The sequence below is a fragment of the Neomonachus schauinslandi genome, chromosome 4 (genome assembly GCF_002201575.2).
Source record: "Neomonachus schauinslandi chromosome 4, ASM220157v2, whole genome shotgun sequence".
NCBI lineage: Eukaryota > Metazoa > Chordata > Mammalia > Carnivora > Phocidae > Neomonachus > Neomonachus schauinslandi.
The window spans coordinates 103271525-103296317 of NC_058406.1; the positions used below are offsets into that span (position 1 = coordinate 103271525).

Consider the following 24793-nt stretch of genomic DNA (forward strand, 5'->3'; position numbering starts at 1 on the left):
TTACCTAGTGGTTCTTTTTCTAGAGGTAGAGCTTTTAAATGACTGAGATGGAGAAATCTAGGAATTTTGGCAAACTTTTGAGTGACAAAATATCAAAACTGAAGAAGCTTTAGTACATATGAGCAAAAATGAAAACCTACTTTCCTGTCTTAAAAGAACCTCAGCTTAAAAAATACCTCATTCACAAACTGGCCCCTAAACAGATAAAGGCATAGAAGAAGGAAAAAAAAAGACACTAAGAGTATTCACTGGAGTGATTCAATACAACACAACTGTTAAGAAATTGTTCCCAAAGTCCACTTCAAAGGCCATAAACCTCTGGCAAATTTTTAAGAGAAGAATTTATAACTCAGGAAGCCACAGGCAGAGAAACACTTGCCTTTATGTTCCACATTCAGCATTAGGCTTTCAACTTCGAGTCACATTATATGTCAAATAAGTCATCTATCTTCCTCCTCTTCCAAAGTTCTCCCTGCACTTTACCAATTTCATACACAGATTTCAAGAGTCAACTAACTCACCCCATTTTAAGAAAAAACAGCCCAAGCAAAGGGCAGGAAGTGTTAAGGGCCAAGTGTGAAGGTTTCCTAATCTAAGCTTTCCCACTAATTTCTGCCCAGATCTTAATCAAAATACTTAATAGCCCTCTAAAGGATAGGAAGAGGAAATTACCCAGATGTGTTATGTTTGGCTTTCTATAAAAATCAGTATTAAATTAAAAAACCAGGGCGCCTGGGTGGCTCAGTTGGTTAAGCGACTGCCTTCAGCTCAGGTCATGATCCCAGGGTCCTGGGATCGAGTCCCGCATCGGGCTCCCTGCTCTGTGGGGAGCCTGCTTCTCCCTCTCCCACTCCCCCTGCTTGTGTTCCCTCTCTCGCTGTGTCTCTCTCTGTCAAATAAATAAATAAAATCTTTTTAAAAATTAATTAATTAATTAATTTAAAAACCGCAAATGAGAAAGCCAGGTCAAAAGACAGGACTTAGAGTTCTAAGTTAGAGCCTCCAAAGGTTCACAGTCTTTCTCTCCTTCCCTATCCAGCCCCAGAATTCAGAGTCCTACTCACCTGTGTAGTGATGAATATTGGTTGTGAGGCCACAGGAGAACTAGTCACATGATTGGCATTCTGCATGACCTGGACAGGCCTCAACACTGGTTGAGTAACCATTGTGCCCAGACCTGGGGTTGGATTCTGGGTTAGGATGAGTGGCTGTCCACCTTGTTGGACCAAAGAATTGCCAGCTGAAGAGTAAAAGGAAGACAGAAAAAAAAAAAATGTAAGAAAAAACAAACCCACATTTTATAAGAAACATTACAGTCTCAGATAAGAAATGGTATCCCAGATATCAAAATATCCAGGATTGTCACACTCACCTTAGGTTTAATGTCACCAAACTCACCAAAAATTTAAGCTTTACCCAAATCTGCCACTAACAGAAAAACTGTAGATAGGGAAGGTTCACTAACATCTCCCCCATATACATCTTAACCAGGGATGTCTTAATGTAGTAAAACTTCTACATGGCTATCATTTTAACTCTGACAGTATTAATATATAATTTAACATAATCTCTCCACACCAAATTAGCAAACAAAGTAACATATAATTTCTTTTTCCATATTTTCACTAGGTAAAACTTATTTTGTCTGAATATAATTTGTTGTTAGCTAATTCACTTTTAATCTTTTTAAAAGCGGCATATTCATCAACAAACATTAATTCAGCAAGCACACAGAATCTTAAGAATGGCACCTCTTCCTAGTGAGTCAAAGCTCAGAAATCCAACAGATTCTCTAACAACCACTGTCTTTTACAGGTATGGGAACACAGAGATGGACAGGCTAACTTTTCTTGCTCTTTTTGACATGAGAACTATAAAGACTTGGTCAAAAACTAACCAACATCCAGTAAAAATGGTATGACTTCAGAAGATAATGGTTCATTCATAAATAAATATTAATAAATGGACTATTATGGAACCTTTTATTATATTTATTATAATATATAAGTATATATATAAATATATTTTATATTATTTTATAATTATTGAACAATAATTATACCATAATTATTGAACCACTTTAGGTTCTTCTCATTTGTGAGAAAAGTAATTTTATAAATGTTTTAAAGTCTATTTACATTTGGCAAAAAAGTCATTAATACTGTTTCATATTTATTTATTTTTAAGATTTTATTTTGACAGAGAGAGAGAGACAGCGAGAGAGGGAACACAAGCAGGGGGAGTGGAAGAGGGAGCAGGGAGCCCAATGTGGGGCTCGATCCCAGGACCCTGGGATCATGACCTGAGCTGAAGGCAGACGCTTAATGACTGAGCCACCCAGGCGCTCCCTAAGTTTCCTATTTAGAGCGAATACTCCAAAACCAGACAGAAAATTTGAGCATCAATATACCTAAATCAGAGATTCAAGTAAGATATTGCCTCAACCTTTCACCTCAACTAACCAGAGTGAGATGGGTTCTTATGAGCTGTATGTCCTACTTTGACAGAGTCACTGCAGTTAGCTACAAAGCTAGACCACTGGAGTGGGTACATAGGTGGCTATTAATGGGCCAACAATGGTTTGTCCCAATTTTTTCCAGAAAATGAGTGCCTATCAGTGGACTAGACCTCATAGTTAGTTACTAGGCCAGCTGACTAGTGATTATGAGGTTGACACAGATAAAAAATTACAAGTTCTATCTCTGCTAATTATACTGGCAATTTACTATTTTAATTTAAATGTTTTATTATGGGGGCGCCTGGGTGGCTCAGTTGGTTAAGCGACTGCCTTCGGCTCAGGTCGTGATCCTGGAGTCCCGGGATCGAGTCCCGCATCGGGCTCCCTGCTCGGCAGGGAGTCTGCTTCTCCCTCTGACCCTCCTTCCTCTCATGCTCTGTCTCTCATTCTCTCTCTCGCAAATAAATAAAATCTTTAAAAAAAAAATGTTTTATTATGGAGAAGTTCAAATACATATAAAAATAGCATACCATAATGAAACCCCATGTACCCATCGCTCAGCTACAACAATTACTAACTATGGCCAATTTTGGTTTTTTTTGTACTTCCCATCCACATTCTACAAATCTAGTAACTCCAATGAATTCTTTTTTTTTTTTTTTTTTTTTAAAGATTTTATTTATTTATTTGAGACAGAGAGAATGAGAGACAGAGAGCATGAGAGGGAGGAGGGTCAGAGGGAGAAGCAGACTCCCCGCCGAGCAGGGAGCCCGATGCGGGACTCGATCCCGGGACTCCAGGATCATGACCTGAGCCGAAGGCAGTCGCTTAACCAACTGAGCCACCCAGGCGTCCACTCCAATGAATTCTAATAATTCTAATGAATTATTTTAAATGATTTCTACATTTTTTTTTTTAAATTTCATCCATTTACTTGAGAGAGAGAGCAGAAGTAGCACAAGCAGGGGGAGCAGCAGAGGGAGAGGAGGAAGCAGACACCCCGCCAAGCAGGTAGCCCAACGTGGGGCTCGATTCCAGGACCCTGGGATCGAGTCCCACATCGGGCTCCCTGCTCAGCGGGGAGTCTGCTTCTCCCTCTGACCCTCCCCCCTCTCGTGCTCTCTCTCTGAAATGGATAAATAAAATCTTTAAAAAAAAACACAAAAAGAATCCTTAGGCTTAAAAAGCCTATAAAACAATTAACCAACTGGGGCGCCTGGGTGGCTCAGTTGTTAAGTGTCTGCCTTTGGCTCAGGTCATGATCCCAGGGTCCTGGGATCAAGCCCGCATCGGGCCTGCTCAGCAGCGAGTCTTGCTTCTCCCTCTCCCACTGCCCCCTGCTGGTGTTCCCTCTCTTGCTGTGTCTCTCTCTGTCAAATAAATAAATAAAATCTTAAAAAAAAAAAAAAAAAGAATTAACCAACTAATACCCTGCCTCAAAGTGTGCTCTCAAACTAGGTACCACAGCCATAAACTGATTAAATAAGGGGAAGAGATTCAGCAGCTTCTCTCACAGTATGTTCTGTTTTACAAATCTGAAGGTCCTGATGTATTCCTTTATTCTTTTTTTTTTTTTTTTAAGATTTATTTATTTTTTGAGAGAGCGAGAATGAGAGAGAGTACATGAGAGGGGGGAGGGTCAGAGGAAGAAGCAGGCTCCTCGCCGAGCAGGGAGCCCGATGTGGGACTCGATCCCGGGACTCCAGGATCATGCCCTGAGCCGAAGGCAGTCGCTTAACCGACTGAGCCACCCAGGTGCCCCTTCCTTTATTCTTTTATGTTTACTAACATAGCCTTAAAACCCAGAGATAGGAGGACTAAATGGAGTCAAAATGAGCTAAACACGAGTTGAAAAACATTAACTATTTATAGAGTAAGAAACCTATAACATTAAATTCAGATCATTTAGGGGGGCCTGGGTGGCTCAATCGGTTAGGCGGCTGCCTTCGGCTCAGGTCATGATCCCAGGGTCCTGGGATCGAGCCCCGCGTCGGGCTCCCTGCTCAGTGGAGAGTCTGCTTCTCCCTCTCCCTCTGCCTGCCTCTCTGCCTGCTTGTGCTCTCTCTCTCTCTGTCAAATAAATAAATAAAATCTTTAAAAAATAAATAAAAAATAAATTCAGATCATTCACAGCTCAGAATTAAGCAGTGGTTTATTTTACTACATAATATTTTTTTCCAAAGCAAATGTATGATCAGTCAGAACTATATAAGTAATTTCTAAATGCTGAGTGATAGATTCTGAAGAACAACAAAAAGAATTGTAAAAACGTTCCAAAATTTTACTCCTGACACCTTCTTTAAAAAAAAAAAAAAAGAGCTGGGGCGCCTGGGTGGCTCAGTCATTAAGCATCTGCCTTCAGCTCAGGTCATGATCCCAGGGTCCTGGGATCGAGCCCCAAATCAGGCTCCCTGCTCGGCAGAAGACTGCTTCTTCCTCTCCCTCTGCTGGCCACTCCCCCTGCTTGTTCTCTCTCTCTCCCCCTGCCAAATAAATAAAATCTTAAAAAAAAAAAAAAAAAAAAGGGAGAGCTTTACTGAGATATCATCCACATATCATAGACATTACTCATATAAAGTATACAATTCAGAGCTTTTTAGTATATTCACAAGGTTTGTGGAACTATCACTTCTATTTAATTCCAGAACATGTTCATCATCCCAAGAAGAAATCTTACACCCATTAGCAGTTATTCCTTGTTCTTTTCTCCCCCAGCCCTGGTAACCACAAATCTATTTTCTGTCACTAGAGAATTGCCTATTTTGGACATTTCATATAAATGGGAGTCATACATGGGGCGCCTGGGTGGCTCAGTCGTTAAGCGTCTGCCTTTGGCTCAGGTCATGGTCCCAGGGTCCTGGGATTGAGCCCCACATCGGGTTCCCTGCTCGGCGGGAAACCCGCTTCTCCCTCTCCCACTCCCCGTTTGTGTTCCCTCTCTTGCTATGTCTCTGTCAAATAAATAAATAAATAAATAAATAAATGGAGTCATACAATATGTTGCCTTTTGCATCTGACTTCTTTCATTTAGCACTACGTTTTCAAGGTTATTCATATTATAGACTTTCATTCCTTTTAATGGCCTAATAATATTACTTTATGCAGATAGATCACCTTTTGTTTATCCATTCAACAGCTTAAGTTATTTCTATTTGGGGGCTATAATAAATAATGCTGCTATGAACATCTGGGCAGGACGTTTTGTGGAACTGTTTGCGTGTTTTGGGTATATAGCTAGGAGAACTGCTGAATCATATAACTATGTTTAACTTTTTGAGAAACTGCCGAACTATTTTCCAAAGTGGACACACCATTTTTACATTCTCACCAGCATATATGAGAGTCCCCATTTCTCCACATTCTCATCAACACTTGTTATTTGTCCATCTTTTTGACTACAGGATCCTAGGGGGTGTGAAGCGGTATCTCATTGTGGTTATGTTGTTTTTCCTTTAATGACTAATAATGTTGAACATCTTTTCATGTGCTTACTGGCCATTTATATATTCTCTTCGGAGAAATGTCTACTCAGATCTTTTGCCCATTTAAGAAACTGGATTGTCCTTTTGTTTTTTAAAATTTTTTTAAAAGATTTTATTTACTTATTAGAGAGAGACACAGCGAGAGAGGGAACACAAGCAGGGGCAGTGGGAGAGGGAGAAGCGGGCCCATTACTATTTTTTTAAAAGATTTATTTATTTATTTAGGGGTTCCTGGGTGGCTCAGTTGGTTAAGCGTCTGCCTTCGGCTCAGGTCATGATCTCAGAGTCCTGGGATCAAGCCCGGTGTCGGGCTCCCTGCTCAGCGGGGAGTCTGCTTCTTCCTCTCCCTCTGCCCCTCCCCCTGCTTGTGCTCGTGCTGTCAAATAAATAAATAAAATCTTTTTAAAAAAAGTATTTATTTATTTGAGAGAGAGAGAGGGGGTCTCCTGAAGCAGACTCCCTCCTGAACATGGAGCCTGATGTATGGCTTGATCCCAGGACTGAGATCATAACCTGAGCCAAAATCAAGAGTCAGCCGCTTAACCCACTGAGCCACCCAGGTGCCCCAGATTACCTTTTGATTATTGAATTGTAGTACTTCTTTATATATTCTAGATATCATGTCCATTATCAGATATATTATTTGCAAAATTTTTCTCCCATTCTATGGGTTATGGTGAATTTCTTGATTATGCCCTTTGAAGCATAAAAGGTTTTGATCTTTATAAACTCCAATTTATCTATTTTTTTCTATGGTTACATATGCTTTTGCTATCCTAAGAAACCGTAACTACCTAGGAGCTCAGAGTCTGCTTGAGATGCTCCCTCTCTCTGCCCCTCCCCCACTCAAATAAATTAAAAAATACAAATAAATGAAAAAGAAACCACTACCTAAATCAAGGTCATGAAGACTTACACCTATGTTTCTTCTAAACATTTTCCAGTCTTAGCTCTTACATTTAGTAGGTCCTTGACCATTTAGTTAATGTTTATAAATGGTAGGTAGAAGTGCCAATTCATCCTCTTCTGTGTGGAAAAAGTATCCATTTGTCCCAGTATCATTTGTTGCAAAACTATTCTATCCCTATCAAATAGGAAAGGATTACTTTTTTTTTTTTTAAGATTTTATTCATTTGACACAGAGAGACACAGTGAGAGAGGGAACACAAGCAGGGGGTGTAGGAGAGGGAGAAGCAGGTCTCCTGCGGAGCACGGAGCCCGACGCGGCGCTCGATCCCAGGACCCCGGGATCATGACCTGAGCCGAAGGCAGACGCTTAACAACTGAGCCACCCAGGCGCCCCGGATTACATTTTTTTTAAACCAATTATCATTGGGGCGCCTGGGTGGCTCAGTCGTTAAGCGTCTGCCTTCGGCTCAGGTCATGATCCCGGGGTCCTGGGATCGAGCCCCGCGTCGGGCTCCCTGCTCGGTGGGGAGCCTGCTTCTCCCTCTCCCACTCTCCCTGCTTGTGTTCCTTCTCTCACTGTGTCCTGTGTCTCTCTCTGTCAAATAAATAAATAAAAATCTTTAAAACAAAACAAAACAAAAAAAAACCCAATTATCATTATCCATGGAACAGGTATTTTGGAAAATAGAACAAAATTGTGTCCATATCCCCACCCTTTTCTTTCTCCTCCCCTATTCATTCTTTTTTTTTTTTTTTTTAAGATTTATTTGCGACAGAGAGGAAAAAAAATTTGAGTGTGTGTGACCAGGGAGAGGGGAAGAGGGAGAGAGAAAGAATCTTTTTTTTTTTTTTAAAGATTTTATTTTATTTATTTGAGAGAGAGAGCACACGAGAGGGTGGAGAGTCAGAGGGAGAAGCAGACTTCCCACTGAGCAGGGAGCCCGATGTGGGACTCGATCCCGGGACTCCAGGATCATGACCTGAGCCGAAGGCAGTTGCTTAACCAACTGAGCCACCCAGGCACCCAGGAATCTTTTTATTTTTTAATTTTTTTAAGATTTTACTTATTTGAGACAGAGCGAGAGTGAGAGCAAGAAAGAGAGAGAGAAAGAGCACAAGCCAGGGGGAGAGGCAGAGGGAAAGGGAGAAGCAGACTCCCCGCTGAGCAGGGAGGTCAACACAGGGCCCGATCACAGGACCACAAGATCATGACCTGAGCCGAAGGCAGAAGCTTAACCGAGTGAGCCACCCAGGTGCCCCCCATTCATTCCTGCAAAATAATATTCACCTTAATTATATTTTAACAGTTGACTCTTATAAAATATTACATACCTTTAAAGTTATAAAGTGTAATGATAAAACAAACACTCTTGAATCCACCGTCCAGTGTAGGACTAGACCATTATAAAAACTAGCAATGTGCTCCTCCTCTGTCTCAACCCATGGCCTCCCTCTCACATATAAAAAAATGTTCCTTAAAAATCAAGAGTCAAGGAAATGCTTTCTATGTAGAGACAGCAAGGGAAACAAGAGAAACACGTAAATTATAAAAGCCAAACCAATACCCCCCAAAAACCAGTTTTTTACAATATAATTATTGGAGGAGGTGGCTATTTGTAACCAGGAACCAGACAAGCTTTAAAACTGGTTTAAAAGGAGGGAGCAGGAAAAGACAACTTTTTCACTTTCTCAAGTACAAAATACACTAAGTGAAACAATACTGAATTGCTTAAAAGTTATTCTTTCTTGCTATGTTATTAATGTAATAAGTAGACAATACACCAGTACAACTAAGCTGAAGACTTATAGGAAAACTGGGCTGGAAGATGGAACTTTTTTTTTTAAAGATTTATTTATCTGCGAGAAAGAGAGACAGAGAAAGCATGACGGCAGGGGGAGGGGCAGAGAGTCTCCAGCAGACTCTGAGCTGAGTGTGGAGCTCAACATGGGGCTCAATCCCACAACCCCGAGATCACAACCTGAGCTGAAACCAAGAGTCGGACACTTAACTGACTGCGCCACCCATGCACCCCGAAGATGGAACATTTTTAATTCCCTCTATTCTGAAGTCCCATCCCTAAACCTAGATTAACATTTCAAGAATATAAGATAAAGGGGCGCCTAGGTGGCTCAGTTGGTTAAGTGTCTGCCTTCGCCTCAGGTCATGATCCCGGGGTCCTGGGATCGAGTCTCACGTTGGGCTCCCTGCTTGGCAGGGAGCCTGCTTCTCCCTCTCCTCCCTGCTCGTGCTCTCTCTCACTATCTCTGTCTGTCTCTCTCTCAAATAAATAATAAATAAAATCTAAAAAAAAAAAAAGAATATAAGATAAAAAAAGTTATAGAGGACGCCTGGGTGGCTCAGTTAGTTAAGCGTCTGCCTTTGGCTCAGGTCATGATCCCAGCGTCCTGGGATCAAGTCCCACATTGGGCTCCACGCTCAGCGGGGAGCCTGCTTCTCCCTCTGCCTGCCGCTCCCCCTGCTTGTGCTCTGTCAAAAAAAAAAAAAGTTATAGAGTTGTCTGTATTATGCAAAAAGGAGGTGGCTAGGCAAATTGTACCTATTAATGCATGCTTATCTATGCATGAAAATTTTTGGAAGAATACACATGACACATGTTAACTCTGGTTACCTGTCTATACCCAATTTTTTTCCCCACTAGCATGGGTTAACATTTTAATTTGAATTTCAAATTACAGGTACTAAAAGTACCTGAAATAAAATCAAATTATATATATATAAATTTTAAAACTTTGTACACAGCCCTAGGTGGGCTCAGAAATCAAGGGTCCATCCAAGGAGTCAAGAAGACTAGGTCATGTCAGTGTGTCATGACATGCTCCTCAGAAGCCTTGGAACACCCTAGGATCAAAGAAAAATTTAGCCACATGGTTGCTAATAGCATTTTGACGGATTATTAAAAAAAAAAAAAATACACAGGGGCGCCTGGGTGGCTCAGCTGGCTAAGCATCTGACTTCAGCTCAGGTCATGATCTCAGGGTCCTTGGATCAAATCCCACATCAGGCTCCCTGCTCACGAGGGAATCTGCTTGTCCCTCTCCTTCTCCCTTTGCCCTTCCCCCCTGCTCGTGCTTTCTCTCTCAAATAAAAAAAAAAAAAAGAAAGAAATACAGGAAAGCAGTGTAACACAGTAGAAAGGATACAAACTTTGAAATCTAGACAATTCAAATCCAGTTTAGTCACTTACCAACTATTTGACCTTAAACACATTATTTAGACTCTCTGGTACTTGGTTTCCATGTCTGTAAAATGAGAGAATCCTATGGATAGTGGTTCCTCATCTTTCTATATACATAAGGGTCCCTATTTATAAGTTTAAAAAAATTCTAAGGATGTTTCATGTGATAAAAATCAGTAACAAAGCTGAAAAAATGCCTACAGAAATGAGATTTAAGTTCAATAGTACCTAAAGTTGGCAACAGTATGGGGAAAGAGCTACTGGGGACACTTATTCAGAGCAATCTATTAGGACAATTTGACACTATCCAGTTTTAAATGCCTGACCCAAACAATCTCACTTTCTACTGAAGATATGCTTACACAGTGGGCACAGATATAATGCCTGAGAATGTTCACCAAGCATTGTTTGTAATTACAAAAAAATAGGGACTATAATAAATATCTAACAATAGAGGAGTAAATGGTTATAAACAAAAATAAGACCACTATATGCACTTCTATGGAAATATAAACTGATACAACATTTTCAGATGGCCAATCCAGCAAAAATATCCAATCCTAAAAACTGTGATGACCTTTGATCCAACAATTTGAAATTTATAAATACATTCTCAGGGGCACCTGGGTGGCTCAGTCGTTAAGCGTCTGCCTTCAGGCTCAGGTCGTGATCCCAGGGTCCTGGGATCGGGCCTGACATCAGGCTCCCTGCTTAGCGGGGAGCCTGCTTCTCCCTCTCCCACTCCCCCTGCTTATTCCCTCTCTCGCTGTGTCTCTCTCTGTCCAATAAATAAATAAAATCTTTAAGAAAATAAAAAAATAAGTAAATACATTCTCAGAACTAAGGATGTGAGAAAAGATACAGAGATGTTCACAACAGCTCTTTAAAGTAGCAGTACAGGCCTTTACTACTATTGTTAATAACAGCTAACCAAATGACAGGAAATACAGTTGACCCTTGAACAACTCAGGTTTGAACTGCACAGGTCCACTTGTACATGGATTTTTTTTTTTTCAATAAATATAGTACAGTACAGTGTTATTTCTCTTTTTCATGATTTTTTGAATAACGTTTTCTTTTCTCTAGCTTACTTTATTGTAAGAATATAGTACACATACTACATCCAAAATAGGTGTTAATCAACTGTTATCAACAGAAGGCTATCTATAGGTAAGTTTTTGGAGTTATACGCAGATTTTCAACTGTGCAGCCAGCTGGCACCGCTGAGCCCCATGTTGTTCAAGGGTCAACTGTACAGTTATTCATCAACAATGTTACAGACATACATTTGTTAAAATGAGAACATATGCATTACATATTAAGGGGAAAAGGAGGCAGAGTGGGTAGAGTCTGTATGATCCATTTTTATAAAAAGTGAATCATTACATATAGCATTGAAAGTATGTATATGTACAAAATAAAAGTTACAAATAGTTATCTCCAGGTAGTGAGATTACAGTTAAAAATTTTTTCCCTTCCTTTTATTTTTTTCAGTTTACTTTTTCTACAATACACATTATTCTTATATTAATAAAGCTATTTTATTTTAAGAAAAATAATTAAAAGTCCTTTGCAGCAACACAATGATTCTACAAAGTGCTTATTCTACTTATGAATCTTAGGACATAACTTGCCAATAACTCATCTTTAGAGTGTAAAAATAGTCATCAGAAATGACATAGAAACCAATACTATATAGCTTCTCTGGTCAATAATACACTAAAGACACTATTCTTTCACCATTTCCTTCAAGTAGACAACAACCCTATCCTATTTTTCACACCCAGGAACCAATAACCAAATGGATCTGCCAGAAAAAATCCAAAACAAAGCTGCCCTGGGAGAATTCTTAACAAACTAGTAGGGCTCTTCTACTTAAAAAAAAAAAAAAAAAAAAATCAAACAAAACAAAACCCAGATCTCTTTAATTGTTAGGACTTTTGGGTTTACATTTTCTCTCCTAGAAATTATCAGCAGCAAGAATCAGGTGTCCTCGGACTTGAAACACCAGCATCAATTCAGCACTAACTCAGAAGGAACAGCACCACTCCTGAATTACTTCCACATCACTGAATCATTACTAAATTCACTCCAACTAGTTGAGCCACATCAGTACCTAAAACTAAATGGGTGCGTCTATTCCTAAGACCTCTTTAATTCTCTCACCCTCTGGCCCAGGAAGAATTTCCCGATAATCCCACTTACCATTGTTGTTCGCAATTAGTGTGACAAGAGTCTTCTTTGTACTGTCGCTGTTCTGTGCCCCGCTGCTACTAACGGTGGTGGATGTAGAGAGGTGCCCAGCAACAGAAGCATGGGCAGCGATGGGCACTGGAGCCGAGACTGGCTGCTGGCTCACAGAAACTGTGGGGAAGGGGAGGCACAGTCACTTGGAGACAGGGACAGATGACACTAAAGGATACTGTTCTAATCCCTTTTCATCTTGTTGTGGCTCTCTATAACCAAAAACTTTCCTGCTTTCTTTGCAAATACAACTGTGCATCTGATTTCTCTTCCTACTTGTCCCTCACTCCACCAATTAGACACAATGCCTTCTTCATCTCACATTGCCTGGTTAAATTAATTTAGATCACAAGCTCACTGAACCAGTATTTTAAGGTTTTGCTTATATAGCACAAGCAAACCTCTAAGACTCAAAGGTTTATTACCACCACTATTGGTATTCATAACCATGCAGACATAGGAAGACCTCCACAAGATCCTGAACTGTGTCCTGTTTCAGCCTAAACCAATGCCATCTTCAGGTCTCAAGGCAGGGAAGATAAAAATAGAGAGAGCAACGGATACAATTTAGGGGGCAAAAGAACTATCACCCACTTTCTGAATTCAGGGCAATCTAGAATTTGACCCTGCAGCATCACCTTTTTGAAAGAGCAGCTAACAAGCCTAAGTTTGTAAACTTTCCATGAAGGCAGACACAAAGCAAATTCTGCTCAGCTCACATAGGAAACAAAGGTCAAGTAAAACAAAGAAGAAAAAATGACTATGGGATCCTGTTTTTGACTGGGTATATAAATAAACACTGACACACACCACTACTTTGCATTCTTGTTCATTCGTTATTGGTAAGAGGATTGCTAAATATTTGATAGTTAATTCAACTCTCAACGTTTCTAGCTTTATGTATGAAAAAACTGAGGCATTTTTACACACTACAGCATGGGAAAAAAAGCACCAGTGCCACAATGAGGCATCCCTGGATTCTTAAAAGTCCTCCTCTGCCTCACACTTTCTTAACAAAAATGCCACCCGATTGAATCAATTTAAATAATCTAAAATCAAGAGGTTTTGTTACCTGTAGGAGTTTTATCCACTGAATTATAATCTTCAACGACAGAATCCTCAATGACATCACTGATTTTCTGCCATGGCTCCAGCTCCTCCTCCTCACATTCCATAAAGAGGTCGGTGTCCGCCATGCTACAAGAAAAAAAGACAAAGTAAGATACCTCAGAATGAAAGAAATAATGTTATACAAAATATGGAATCAGATTCTTTAATCTATCAGTAACCCAACCCTTTGTGCTCCCTCTACTATTTCCCCTAACGTCCCCTTCCCACATTTCGAAGGATCCAAAATTGTAACTTTTATTCTTGAAAAAAAATTATGAAAAAGCCCACAGCAAATTATTCAATAAATAGGAGTATAAAATTTAATTTGTAATATCTAGGACTGTGATTAGGGTGAAGCAAATCATGCAAGTGCAGGGTCTTCAATTAAAATGTGTATTTTGGGGGCTCCTGGCTGGCCCAGTCAGTGGAACGTGTGACTCTTGATCTCAGGGTTTTGAGTTTGAGCCCTCCGTTGGGTGTAGAGATGACTTAAAAAGAAAATGCTTAGGGACATTTTGGTGGCTCAGTTAAGCATCTGCCTTTGGCTTAGGTCATAATCCCAGGAACCAGGAACCTGGGATCAAGTCCTACAATGTCCCACATTGGGCTCCTTGCTCAGTGGGGAACCTGCTTCTTCCTCTGCCTGCCACTCCCCCTGCTTGTGCTAACATGCTTGTGTGTGCGTGTGCTGACAAATAAAAAAAAAAAAAAAAAGAAAATCTTCACAATAAAGTAAAGTAAGTAAATAAATAAATAAAATTAAATAAAAAAGAACCTCACAGTCTAGTCCCAGTTTACAAACTTAGGCTTGTTAGCTGTTCTTTCAAAACGGTGATACTGCAGGGTGAATTCTAGATTGCTCTGAATTCAGAAAGTGGGTGATAGTTCTTCCCCCCCTAAATTGTTTCCTTGTACTTCACCATGATTTTGGAGTCAGCCTTTAATTTGAAAACACTTGCCTAACTTATATGCTTCTTATAAACATAAAGCCTACACCTTTACAATGCAGACAGAGATACTGCCTGCTATTCTGCCTCCCCAATATTAGTTGACTAAAGGTCAATTTCTTTGTCTTGGAATTGTAGAAACATTACTGCTCAATGTTCAAACAAAGCCTTTAATGCAAATGTTCTATCAGTGCCCTTAGTAGTTCAGCATTTTTTTTTTTTTTTTTTTACCAAACCCCTAAGCCAAAAACAAAACAACCAACCTAAAACTAAATAGTCTAAGCTGGATCCAACTTGACGGATTTGTTTTGAAGATGCCCAACAGATGGCGTTGTTCCCTTGAAAATTTAAAATATCTAGGCAATCTCCCAGGTAAGTTAGCTGCAGCCAAGTGCCCACAGTTTCAATGGGTACAGTGCCTACCTTGATACTAACCTGGTCTCTAATATTCTAATTATTTGTCTTCCCAGACCAAAATCACAAAGGGGAGAAGTTACACGTTTAAGTTATATATATATAAAAGACGAAGCTAGCCAGAAACTGAATTTAAAAAGAAGCCAAATCAGGGGCACCTGGGTGGCTCAGTCGGTTAAGTGGCTGCCTTTGGCTCAGGTCATGATCTCAGGGTCCTAGGATGGAGCCTCGCATCGGGCTCCTTACTCAGCGGGGAGCCTGCTTCTCCCTCTCCCTCTGCCTGTCTGCCGCGCCCCCTGCTTGTGCTCTCTCTCTCTGTCAAATAAATAAATAAAATCTAAAAAAAAAAATTTAAAAAAAAAGAAGCCAAATCCATATCATAGGCATTCCTTGAGCAAAGATTGCACAACACAAACTTTTGTATTATCCAGTCTAGTTTCACTGAAAAAGATAACATTCTAAACAACTTTTTTTATTATTATTTTTTAAAGATTTTATTTATTTGAGAGAGCAAAGCCAGTGAGAGAGAGCGAGCACAAGCACACGAGGCGGGGGGGGGGGGGGGGCGGCGGTACGAAGCAGAGGGAGAGGAAGAAGCAGGCTCCCTGCTGAGAAGAGAGCCCCCCGACAGGGCTCAATCCCAGGACCTTGGGATCATGGCCTGTGTCGAAGGCAGACACTTAACCAACTGAGCCACCCAGGTGGCCCAACAACTTTCTTTTTTTTAACTATTTAATTTTATACCAGTTCTTTGCTGTATAACTTTCTCAGGCCCATAGCCAACAAATAATTAATGCATAAATATCAAACACCCAGCAGAAGGAATATTAACTGTGGATGATAACCTCTACAGATGGTTCTCAAGCACCTTCTTTCAACCCAGACAAGGTACAAGCAAACTCCCCATGCATATGCTGAGCAATTTGTAGAAAACTTTCCTTCAGAGTAAATAGAGCTATCTGAATGCAAATTGTGGTTTTCAATGTCATGCCTATGGATATTTTAACAGCATATCCAAAAGGCTGGTCTTTTGGGCACCTGGGTGGCTCAGATGGTTAAGCATCTGCCTTCGGCTCAGGTCCTGATCCCAGGGTCCTGGGATCGAGCCCCGTATCAGGCTCTTGGCTCAGCGGGAAGCCTGCTTCTCCCTCTCCCTCTCCCCCTGCTCATGCTCTCTCTCTCTCTGTACCTCTGTCTCAAATGAAAAAAAACTTAAAAAAAAAAAAAAAAAAAAAAAAGGCTGGTCTTTTACCTCAGCTATTTATGATATTTTTAAAAACTTGAGTGCATGTTTTATTTTGTGAAGCAATGAAGTGCAGTAAGAATAATCAGAAGTTTCTTCCACTTCATCACAAGGTCAAGCTATACTAAGTCCTCCCATGAAAAAGATACTCTAAGAAACAGACTGGGAAGAGTAAATCTGAAAAGATGGCTAAGAAAGATGTTTGTCGCCTAACTACTTTTTATCAAGTGAGTGAGAAGAAGAACTCCCCAGGTATATGCTCTGCCAAGACAACCAATATAAATTAAAAGATTCAAAACAGGGGCGCCTGGGTGGCTCAGTTGGTTAAGCGACTGCCTTCAGCTCAGGTCATGATCCTAGGGTCCTGGGATCGAGTCCCGCGTCGGGCTCCCTGCTCTGCGGGAAGCCTGCTTCTCCCTCTCCCACTCCCCCTGCTTGTGTTCCCTCTCTCTCTGTGTCTCTGTCAAATAAATAAATATATAATCTAACAAAAGATTCAAAACAGGCAGAAAATTCAACTCAGAAAATAGTTTCCAAGTTCTTTACAGCAAACAAGACAGAATTAACCAATAAGGCTTATCAACCCAGAAAAAAATAAAAAAATTAAAAAAACAAAAACAAATCTGCTGAGCATATTTCACACACTTATATCCAACATCTCTGAAAGACACTGAAACCAAGTTTTTTCAAACACTCCTCAGTTATGACCTAGACTCTTATCTCTGAGCATGATCATTCTTTTTAGCATCTATATAGTTCAGGGTCAAAAAACAACTTTGTTGAAAAGATGGGCCATACCAGGGACGCCTGGGTGGCTCAGTCATTAAGCGTCTGCCTTCGGCTCAGGTCCTGATCCCAGGGTCCTGGGATCGAGTCCCACATCGGACTCCTTGTTCAGTGAAGAGCCTGCTTCTCCCTCTCCCTCTGCTGCTCCCCCTGCTTGTGCTCTCTCTCTGACAAATAAAAATCTTTAAAAAAGAAAGAAGAAAAGATGGGCCATACCACAATAGAAATAACCACCTAAATTAAATACTTCACAAACTTGAAAAATGCAAATTTAGTACCCTTCCGGTAGTTTTCCAGTTATCAAAATGAAATCATTAATATGATGAAATGCTGTATTTAATATCTCTACCGAGATGCTCACGAAAGAAACACCATCATTCTGTGTCTTTCAAAAGTGATCCATGGCATATAGTCAACTTTCAACTATTTTTTTTTTTGAAGATTTTATTTATTTGACAGAGAGGTAGCAAGAGCAGGAACAAAAGGAGGGGGAGTGGGAGAGGGAGAAGGAGGCTTCCTGCCAAGGAGGGAGCCCGATGTGGGGCTCGATCCCAAGACTCTGGGACCATGACCCGAGCTGAAGGCAGACACCTAACAACTGAGCCACCCAGGCACCCCAACTTTCAACTATTTTTGATCGAAGTAGGCAGGAATTACTCAATACGCAGTACTACAATGTACGGATCTTCCCCAACTATCATTCTAGTAATGTTTAACCTCTTTGCACACCAAACCTTTAACTTAATTTCTCACAAGGAAAAAAAAAACCTGGATTTTTCCCCCCTCTCTTCTCTATTGTTTTGCTAGAGGTGTATTCAAGCTTAGTACTTCTCACATTAACAAAGAAGTTGAAATTCAATTCTTACTCAATTTAGGGGCATTTTCATTGAGTAACTGCCAGGTAAAAAAGTGAATTTCGGAAAATAAAGGCTAGCACATAGGGCCTCATCAAGAGGAAAACTTGGGGTGGGCAACAAATTTGAGAATCATACTACAACCAAGTTAAGTGGGAAACTTTCATCATATTACAATTATGAATCTCTGAATCAAGACCGTTGTGATTTTTTTTTTAAAAGATTTTATTTATTTTTTGATAGAGACAGCGAGAGAGGGAACACAAGCAGGGCGAGTGGGAGAGGAAGAAGCAGGCTTCCCACTAACAGAGCGCCGGACGTGGGGCTCGATCCCAGGACCCTGGGATCATGACCTGAGCCGAAGGCAGACGCTTAATGACTGAGCCACCCAGGCGCCCCAGATTGTTGTGATTCTTTTCGGCTATTTTAAAAATGAGATATAGGGGCACCTGGGTGGCTCAGTTGGTTAAACGGCTGCCTTCCGCTCAGGTCATGATCCGGGGGTCCTGGGATAGAGTCCCACATCAGGCTTGTTGCTCAGCGGGGAGTCTGCCTCTCCCCCTGCACATGCCCACTCTCTCTCTCTTGCTCGCTGTCTCAAATAAAATCTTTATTTAAAAAAATGATAAAAACTCTAATTAAATACAAAAGTAGAGATGTAGCCAATCATCCACATTCAAAAATTATCAAACCAAAATTGTCCTTGTTTTATCTATGCCTCCTTTCCTTCGTATTATTTTGAAGCTAATCCCTATTATATGTATTTTGGTATGTAGCTCTAAAAGATAAAGACTTAGGGGCGCCTGGGTGGCTCAGTTGGTTGAGCGACTGCCTTCGGCTCAGGTCATGGTCCTGGAGTCCCGGGATCGAGTCCCGCATCGGGCTCCCTGCTCGGCAGGGAGTCTGCTTCTCCCTCTGACCCTCCCCCCTCTCATGCTCTCTCTCTCTCATTCTCTCTGTCTCAAATAAATAAATAAAATCTTAAAAAAAAAAAAAAAAGGCAAAACATTATTACTTGGTTAGCCAGTAGTGCGTATTCCTTCTATCTTGATTTCTTCTATCTTGCCTGCTTCTTTTTACCAGTTTTCAAGGTAATTCAATAGCATTTCCCCAAAGTGACCAATAAGCTTGTTGGTAAACTATCATTATGATATCATATTTTATTTTAAGAAAGGGAGTGGGAGGGGCAAGAGAGAGAATTTTAAGCAGGTTTCAATCTCACAACCCCAAGATCATGACCTGAGCCAAAATCAAGAGTCCAACACTTAACCAACTGAGCCATCCAGGCGCCCTTATGATATCATGTTTTGAACATAATTTATGTGTTTTGATCCATTGCAGTTATTTTTACTGATACTCAAAAATGTCCTATTTTGGCCAGTGGAACTTCTTCAGTTGGCTCCTGAGTCCTTCTCACAGAACCCTCAGTAGTATCTCATAAAACCCTCGCAGTGATAGTGATAGACAAGATGTTCTAGGTTCATCTCATACATTTCCTGCCCCAGGTCAGAATCAGCCATTCCTCTAAAGAGCTCTGATTCCTTCTGGTGGGGAATGATATTCCAAGACCAGTCTAGATGCCAGGGACCTTTCAGCTCATTTTAAATATAAAATTATCTCCCTATCAACCACCAATTATTAGTCAGCTATCTTCAATTTTACTCCTATAGCATGTGGCAGAAAAATTCCACATCTGCAAAGAGTATCTCTTAGAAACTTAAAACAAAATTCTATTTTCTCCTGAAATTCTTTCTTGAGATTTCTCAGTCCTGTAACATATTTATTGAACAAAAAATTTTCATTACTTCCACTCTTCTCCTATTCCAAACTCCTTTTCCTTCCCTTAAGAAGCCTGGATCATTTTCCTGATTGGGAGACTTTACATATACAGTTGACCCTTGAACAACATGGGTTTGAACTGTGCAGGTCCACTAATAACAGATTTGTTTCAATAAATATACTGAAAATGTTTGGAGATTTGTGACAATTTGAAAAAAACTTGAAGAACCTAGAAATATAGAAAAAAATTAAGAAAAAGTTAGCTATGTCATGAATACATAAAAAACATGTAGATACTAGTTTATTTTAGCATTTACTACCATAAAATAGAAACAAATCTATTATAAAAAGTCAAATTTATCAAAACTTACACACAGACTGTACGTGGTGCCATTTGCAGTTGAGAGAATGTAAACAAAGATGCAGTATGAAATAACTGCATAAAATTAACTGTAGTACACACTGTACTACTGCAGTAATTTTGTAGTGACCTCCTATTGCTATTGCAATGAGCTCGAGTGTTCCCTTAAAACACCACTTGAGCAGCCCTTCTCTCCAGTATATTGTGTATCACAGTAAAAAGTGATCTCTCCGGCGCCTGGGTGGCTCAGTCGGTTAAGTGTCTGCCTTTGGCTCAGGTCATTATCCCAGGGTCCTGGGATCAAGTCCCACATCTGGCTCCCTGCTTGGCAGGGAGTCTGCTTCTCCGTCTACCCCTCCCCACTGCTTGTGCTCTCTCTCTCATATAAATAAATAAAATGTTTAACAAAAATAAAAACTAAAAAAGAAGTGATCTCTCCTGGTTCTTACTATTAGCAGTTAAATTTTGAGGAAGTCAAAAGTTATATGGAGATTTTTGATGGGGGGGGGCAGGCTGTTGATATCCCTAACATCCCCCCCAACACGATGTTCAAGGGTCAACTGTAGTTAAAAAATTTTAAGGATGGGGCACCTGGGTGGAGCAGTCGGTTAAGCATCAGACTCTTGGTTTCGAGTCAGGTTGTGATCTCAGGGTCGTGGGATTGGGCCCCAAGTCGGGCTATGTGTTCAGTGTGGAGTCTGCTTGGGATTCTCTCTCCCTTTCCTTCTGCCCCTCCTGCTCATCTCTCTCTCAAATAAATAAATAAAATCTTAAATAAAAAAAAATTTTTTTTTAATTTAAGAACAAAGGTTAACAAAGAGGATACATTTAATCAAGCTCTTTAGCAAGTCACTATGTTTTGAAAGACAGTCTTTTCTTGAATTCCAAGATAAAGATAGATCACCTCACAGGTATCAACAAATATCAATCTCAACTATTCCTAACAAAAATTATCTATAACATATAAGCTTATATAGCTAATAAGTTTCCTTTCCAAGGAAATGGGGGGGAGGGGTGTTAGATAAAGCAAAAAGCCTATATCTTTAACTTATAAATGAAGAGCTCATTTCTCCCCTCCCTAAAATTTCCAATAGAGCTAAAAAATTTCATCATACCCCACTGTTCTCCAACACATACCAGGCACAGTGGAAGCTATGCAGCCTATCTGCAGAAGAAATTTGAGTTCAATAGCCGTATATGGGTTACATAAAGGGAAAGCAAATCAGAGGACATTACTAAGGAATCTTCACAAATGCCAGTGGATTTTATCCAACTCAGTGATACTCAAAAATGGGAATTTGCCCCTGAAAAGACATTTGGCAATGTCTGGAGAAATTTTTGGTAGTCCTAACTATAGGTGGGATTGGGGAGTGCTACTGGCATTTATCTAGTGGGTAGTGGCCAGGGGTGCTATTAAACATCCCATGATGTACAGATTATCTAGGGACTTACCTACTCTAAAACGTCAATAGTGCCAAGATTGAGAAACCTTGATCAAACTGAATCCATGCTCTGCAGGGGGAAAATTTCAAAATAATCATCCCACATCCTATGCATAAAGAACTACCATTTCTTTTTAGAGTATCTTCCCAAAAACAGAGAAAATGAGAATGCGTTTCCAATGAATTGTTCAGATGGTTACATCTCACAAAGTAAAAATATTTAATTTTTATAAAGCTCATATGCATCTGGTTTGTTTCACCTTATAATCAACTACCTGTGAAACTTGATTTTCTCTTCGTATTCATCTGACAACTTCTGTGCCATTCTTCTTTTTGCCCAAGTACCTATTTTCTCCTCATAAAACAGGAGCATCATGATGTCAATCTTCTAAGATTATGCTTATTATCAGTAATGCTTATAACTGTCGGTATGTTATTAGTATTGACTAGTGAATAATTTTTGTGAAAATAATTTCCCAAAATCATTTAATCTAATCTCCATTTCTAAAACGTCTGGGTTTTTTGTTTTTTGTTTTTTTAAAGATTTTATTTATTTATTTGACAGAGAGAGACACAGCGAGAGAGGGAACATAAGCAGGGGGAGTGGGGGAGGGAGAAGCAGGCTTCCCGCCGAGCAGGGAGCCCGATGTGGGACTCGATCCCAGGACCCTGGGATCATGACCTGAGCCGAAGGCAGACGCTTAACGACTGAGCCACCCAGGCGCCCTAAAATGTCTGGGTTTTTAAAAAAGATCTATTTATTTATTTGAGGGGGGAGAGAGGAAGAGGAAGAGAGAGAGAATATCTCAAGCAGACTCCTCACTTAGCATGGAGCCCCATGCGGGGCTTGATCCCAGGACCCCGGATCATGACCTGAGCCAAAACCAAGACTTGGACGCTCAACTGACTGAGCCACCCAGGTGCCCTAAAATTTCTGGTTTTGACCCCTTTACAATTCCTCTATGGGTTGCTTCTGCTAAATATATCAACCCTTCTTGCCCGTCCAACTTCCAAATCATTTTCTCAGAGGGCAGTGAACCAAAATGACATGAAGCAAACCTATTTCTGCGTTTTCTCAAAGTCTTATTGTTATGTTTCAAGTTACAGAGGTAGCTCAAACCAAAGGTTATGACAGTACTTAAGTTTAAATAGAAAAATGTCAGCCAATAATCCAAACTCTGCCTGTCACCAACTGGTGTGTGACTTGTTCTTTTGTAAACAACAAACAAGCCACCAAAGATAATGTTTAACTTTAGTCAAATCAAGCATTTAAATTTAACTTGCAGTTTGTAGGAAACAGCAAAATAGGAATAAGTAGCACCATAAGGAAATAATGACGTAAATCCAGAAGGTGGGACATTCTCTAAAGAAATAATCAGACAGGGGCGCCTGGGTGGCTCAGATGGTTGAGTGTCTACCTTCGGCTCAGGTCATGATCCCAGAGTCCTGGGATCGAGTCCCTCATTGGGCTCCCTGCTGGGCGGGGAGCCTGCTTCTCCCTCTGCCTCTGCCTCTCTCTCTCTCTCTGACTCTCATGAATAAATAAATAAAACATTAAAAAAAAAAGAAATAATCAGACAAATGCAGAATATAGAGCATTCTACAAAACTAGTAACAAGTTCTCTTTAAATATGTGACACACACACACACACACACACACACACACAAAGTGAGACCAAACTAAATTAAAAGAAACTAAAGAGCCATTACAAACTCAAGATGAGAACCTTTATTGGATTTTGGATCATATAAAAGCTATAAATGAGATTCTGGGAACAACTGAAACATTTAAATATATAGATTAGATACTAGATGACACATGGGAATTACTTTTTATTATTTTAATTTTTATATTTATTTTTTTTAAAAAAAGATTTTATTTATTTATTTGACAGAGAGATAGAAAGCACAAGTAGGCAGAGGGAGAGGGAGAAGCAGGCTCTCCTCTGAGGAGAGAGCCGGACGTGGGGCTCGATCCCAGGACCCCGGGATCATGACCTGAGCCGAAGGCAGCCGCTTAACCGACTGAGCCACCCCAGGCGCCCCAAATTTTTTTATTTTTTAAATCTAAATTCCAGTATAGTTAGCATACCCTGTTGGTTTCAGGTGTACAACATAGTGATTCAATAATCCTATACATTACCCAGTGCTCATCAAGATAAGTGGATTTGTAATTCCCTTCACTTATTTCATCCATTCCCCCCACGACCACCTAGGAATAACTTTCTACATTTCCTTAGAAAGAACAGTTACAGGGCGCCTGGGTGGCTCAGTTGGTGAAGCGACTGCCTTCTGCTCAGGTCATGATCCTGGAGTCCCGGGATTGAGTCCCGCATCGGGCTCCCTGCTCAGCAGGGAGTCTGCTTCTCCCTCTGACCCTATCCCCGCTCATGCTCTCTCTATCTCATTCTCTCTCTCAAATAAATAAATAAAATCTTTTAAAAAATAAAAAAAAAAGAAAGAACAGTTACATTAGAGTTATGCGGGAGGGTATATTTATTCTTAGCAAATGCATGAAATATTTAGTGGAAGTGTCATGACTGACTTTCAGGTGGTTTAGAAAACATGCATATTTTGGTATTTTTTTATAGACCTTAGTACGTTTAAAAAACATGTCTAGGTAATGGGTCCATTGCCGGTACTCTTTGTATTGTATTCTTTCACTTTTACATGCATGAACTTTTCTTTTTTTTAAGATTTTATTTATTTGAAAGAGAGAAGGCACAAGCAGTGGGGAGCGGGAGAGGGAGAAGGAGAAGCAGGCTCTCTGCTGAGCAGGGAGCCCGATGCGGGGCTCGATCGCAGAACCCTCTGATCATGACCTGAGCTGAAGGCAGATGCTTAACTGACTGAGCCACCAGGTGCCCCCTATGCATGAAATTTTCGTAATAAAAAGTTGGGGAGATCAGATGAATAAGGTAATGTAATGTAATGTAAAACACGGTGACTATAACTGATAACACTATAATTAAAATTTGCTGAAAGTAGAACTTAAATGTTCTCACACACACAAAAAATGTGAGGTGATGAATGTGTTCATTAATTAGACGGAGGGAATCCTTTCACAATGTACATGAAATCACCATAATGTACACTTTAAATATCTTACATTTTGTCAATTATATCTCAATAAAGCTGAAATTTATTTTTTTAAAAGATTTTATTTATTTATTTGAGAGAGAGAGAAATGAGAGAGAGCACATGAGAGGGGGGAGGGTCAGAGGGAGAAGCAGACCCCCTGCCGAGCAGGAAGCCCGATGCTGGACGAAGCCCGATGCGGGACTCATCCCGGGACTCCAGGATCATGACCTGAGCCGAAGGCAGTCGCTTAACCATCTGAGCCACCCAGGCGCCCAATAAAGTTGAAATTCAAAAAAAGTTGGGGATAAAAACTACCTATTGATATTTTGGTTGTGATATTTTTATGCTACCATATTCTGCCATTATCTTTTGCCATTTACTAAAACTGGCAACCTTGTTGACTGAATTTTCTGTTAATGTATTCTTATTTCTAGGAGCAATTTTCATATAGATTGTATATACACGCTTTTTTTTTTAAGATTTTTA

At 40.2% G+C, this 24793-nt stretch overlaps 1 protein-coding gene across 4 annotated transcripts in view; it reads right to left on the reverse strand.

The window, feature by feature from the left end:
* The window catches only part of POGZ (pogo transposable element derived with ZNF domain), a 49803-nt gene that overhangs the window by 18288 nt on the left and 6722 nt on the right, over positions 1-24793 (reverse strand). For 2 of the 4 annotated variants that reach the window (XM_044914173.1, XM_044914172.1), the window contains exons 1-2: positions 13363-13486; positions 1065-1240 (exon numbers count right to left, since the gene is read on the reverse strand). In XM_044914173.1, coding sequence (XP_044770108.1) covers positions 1065-1240; positions 13363-13486 — 300 coding nt within the window. Of the gene's footprint in view, positions 1-1064; positions 1241-12251; positions 12411-13362; positions 13488-24793 lie in introns of those variants that run through there. The other 2 variants (XM_021688012.1, XM_044914174.1) reach the window with 2 other exon arrangements.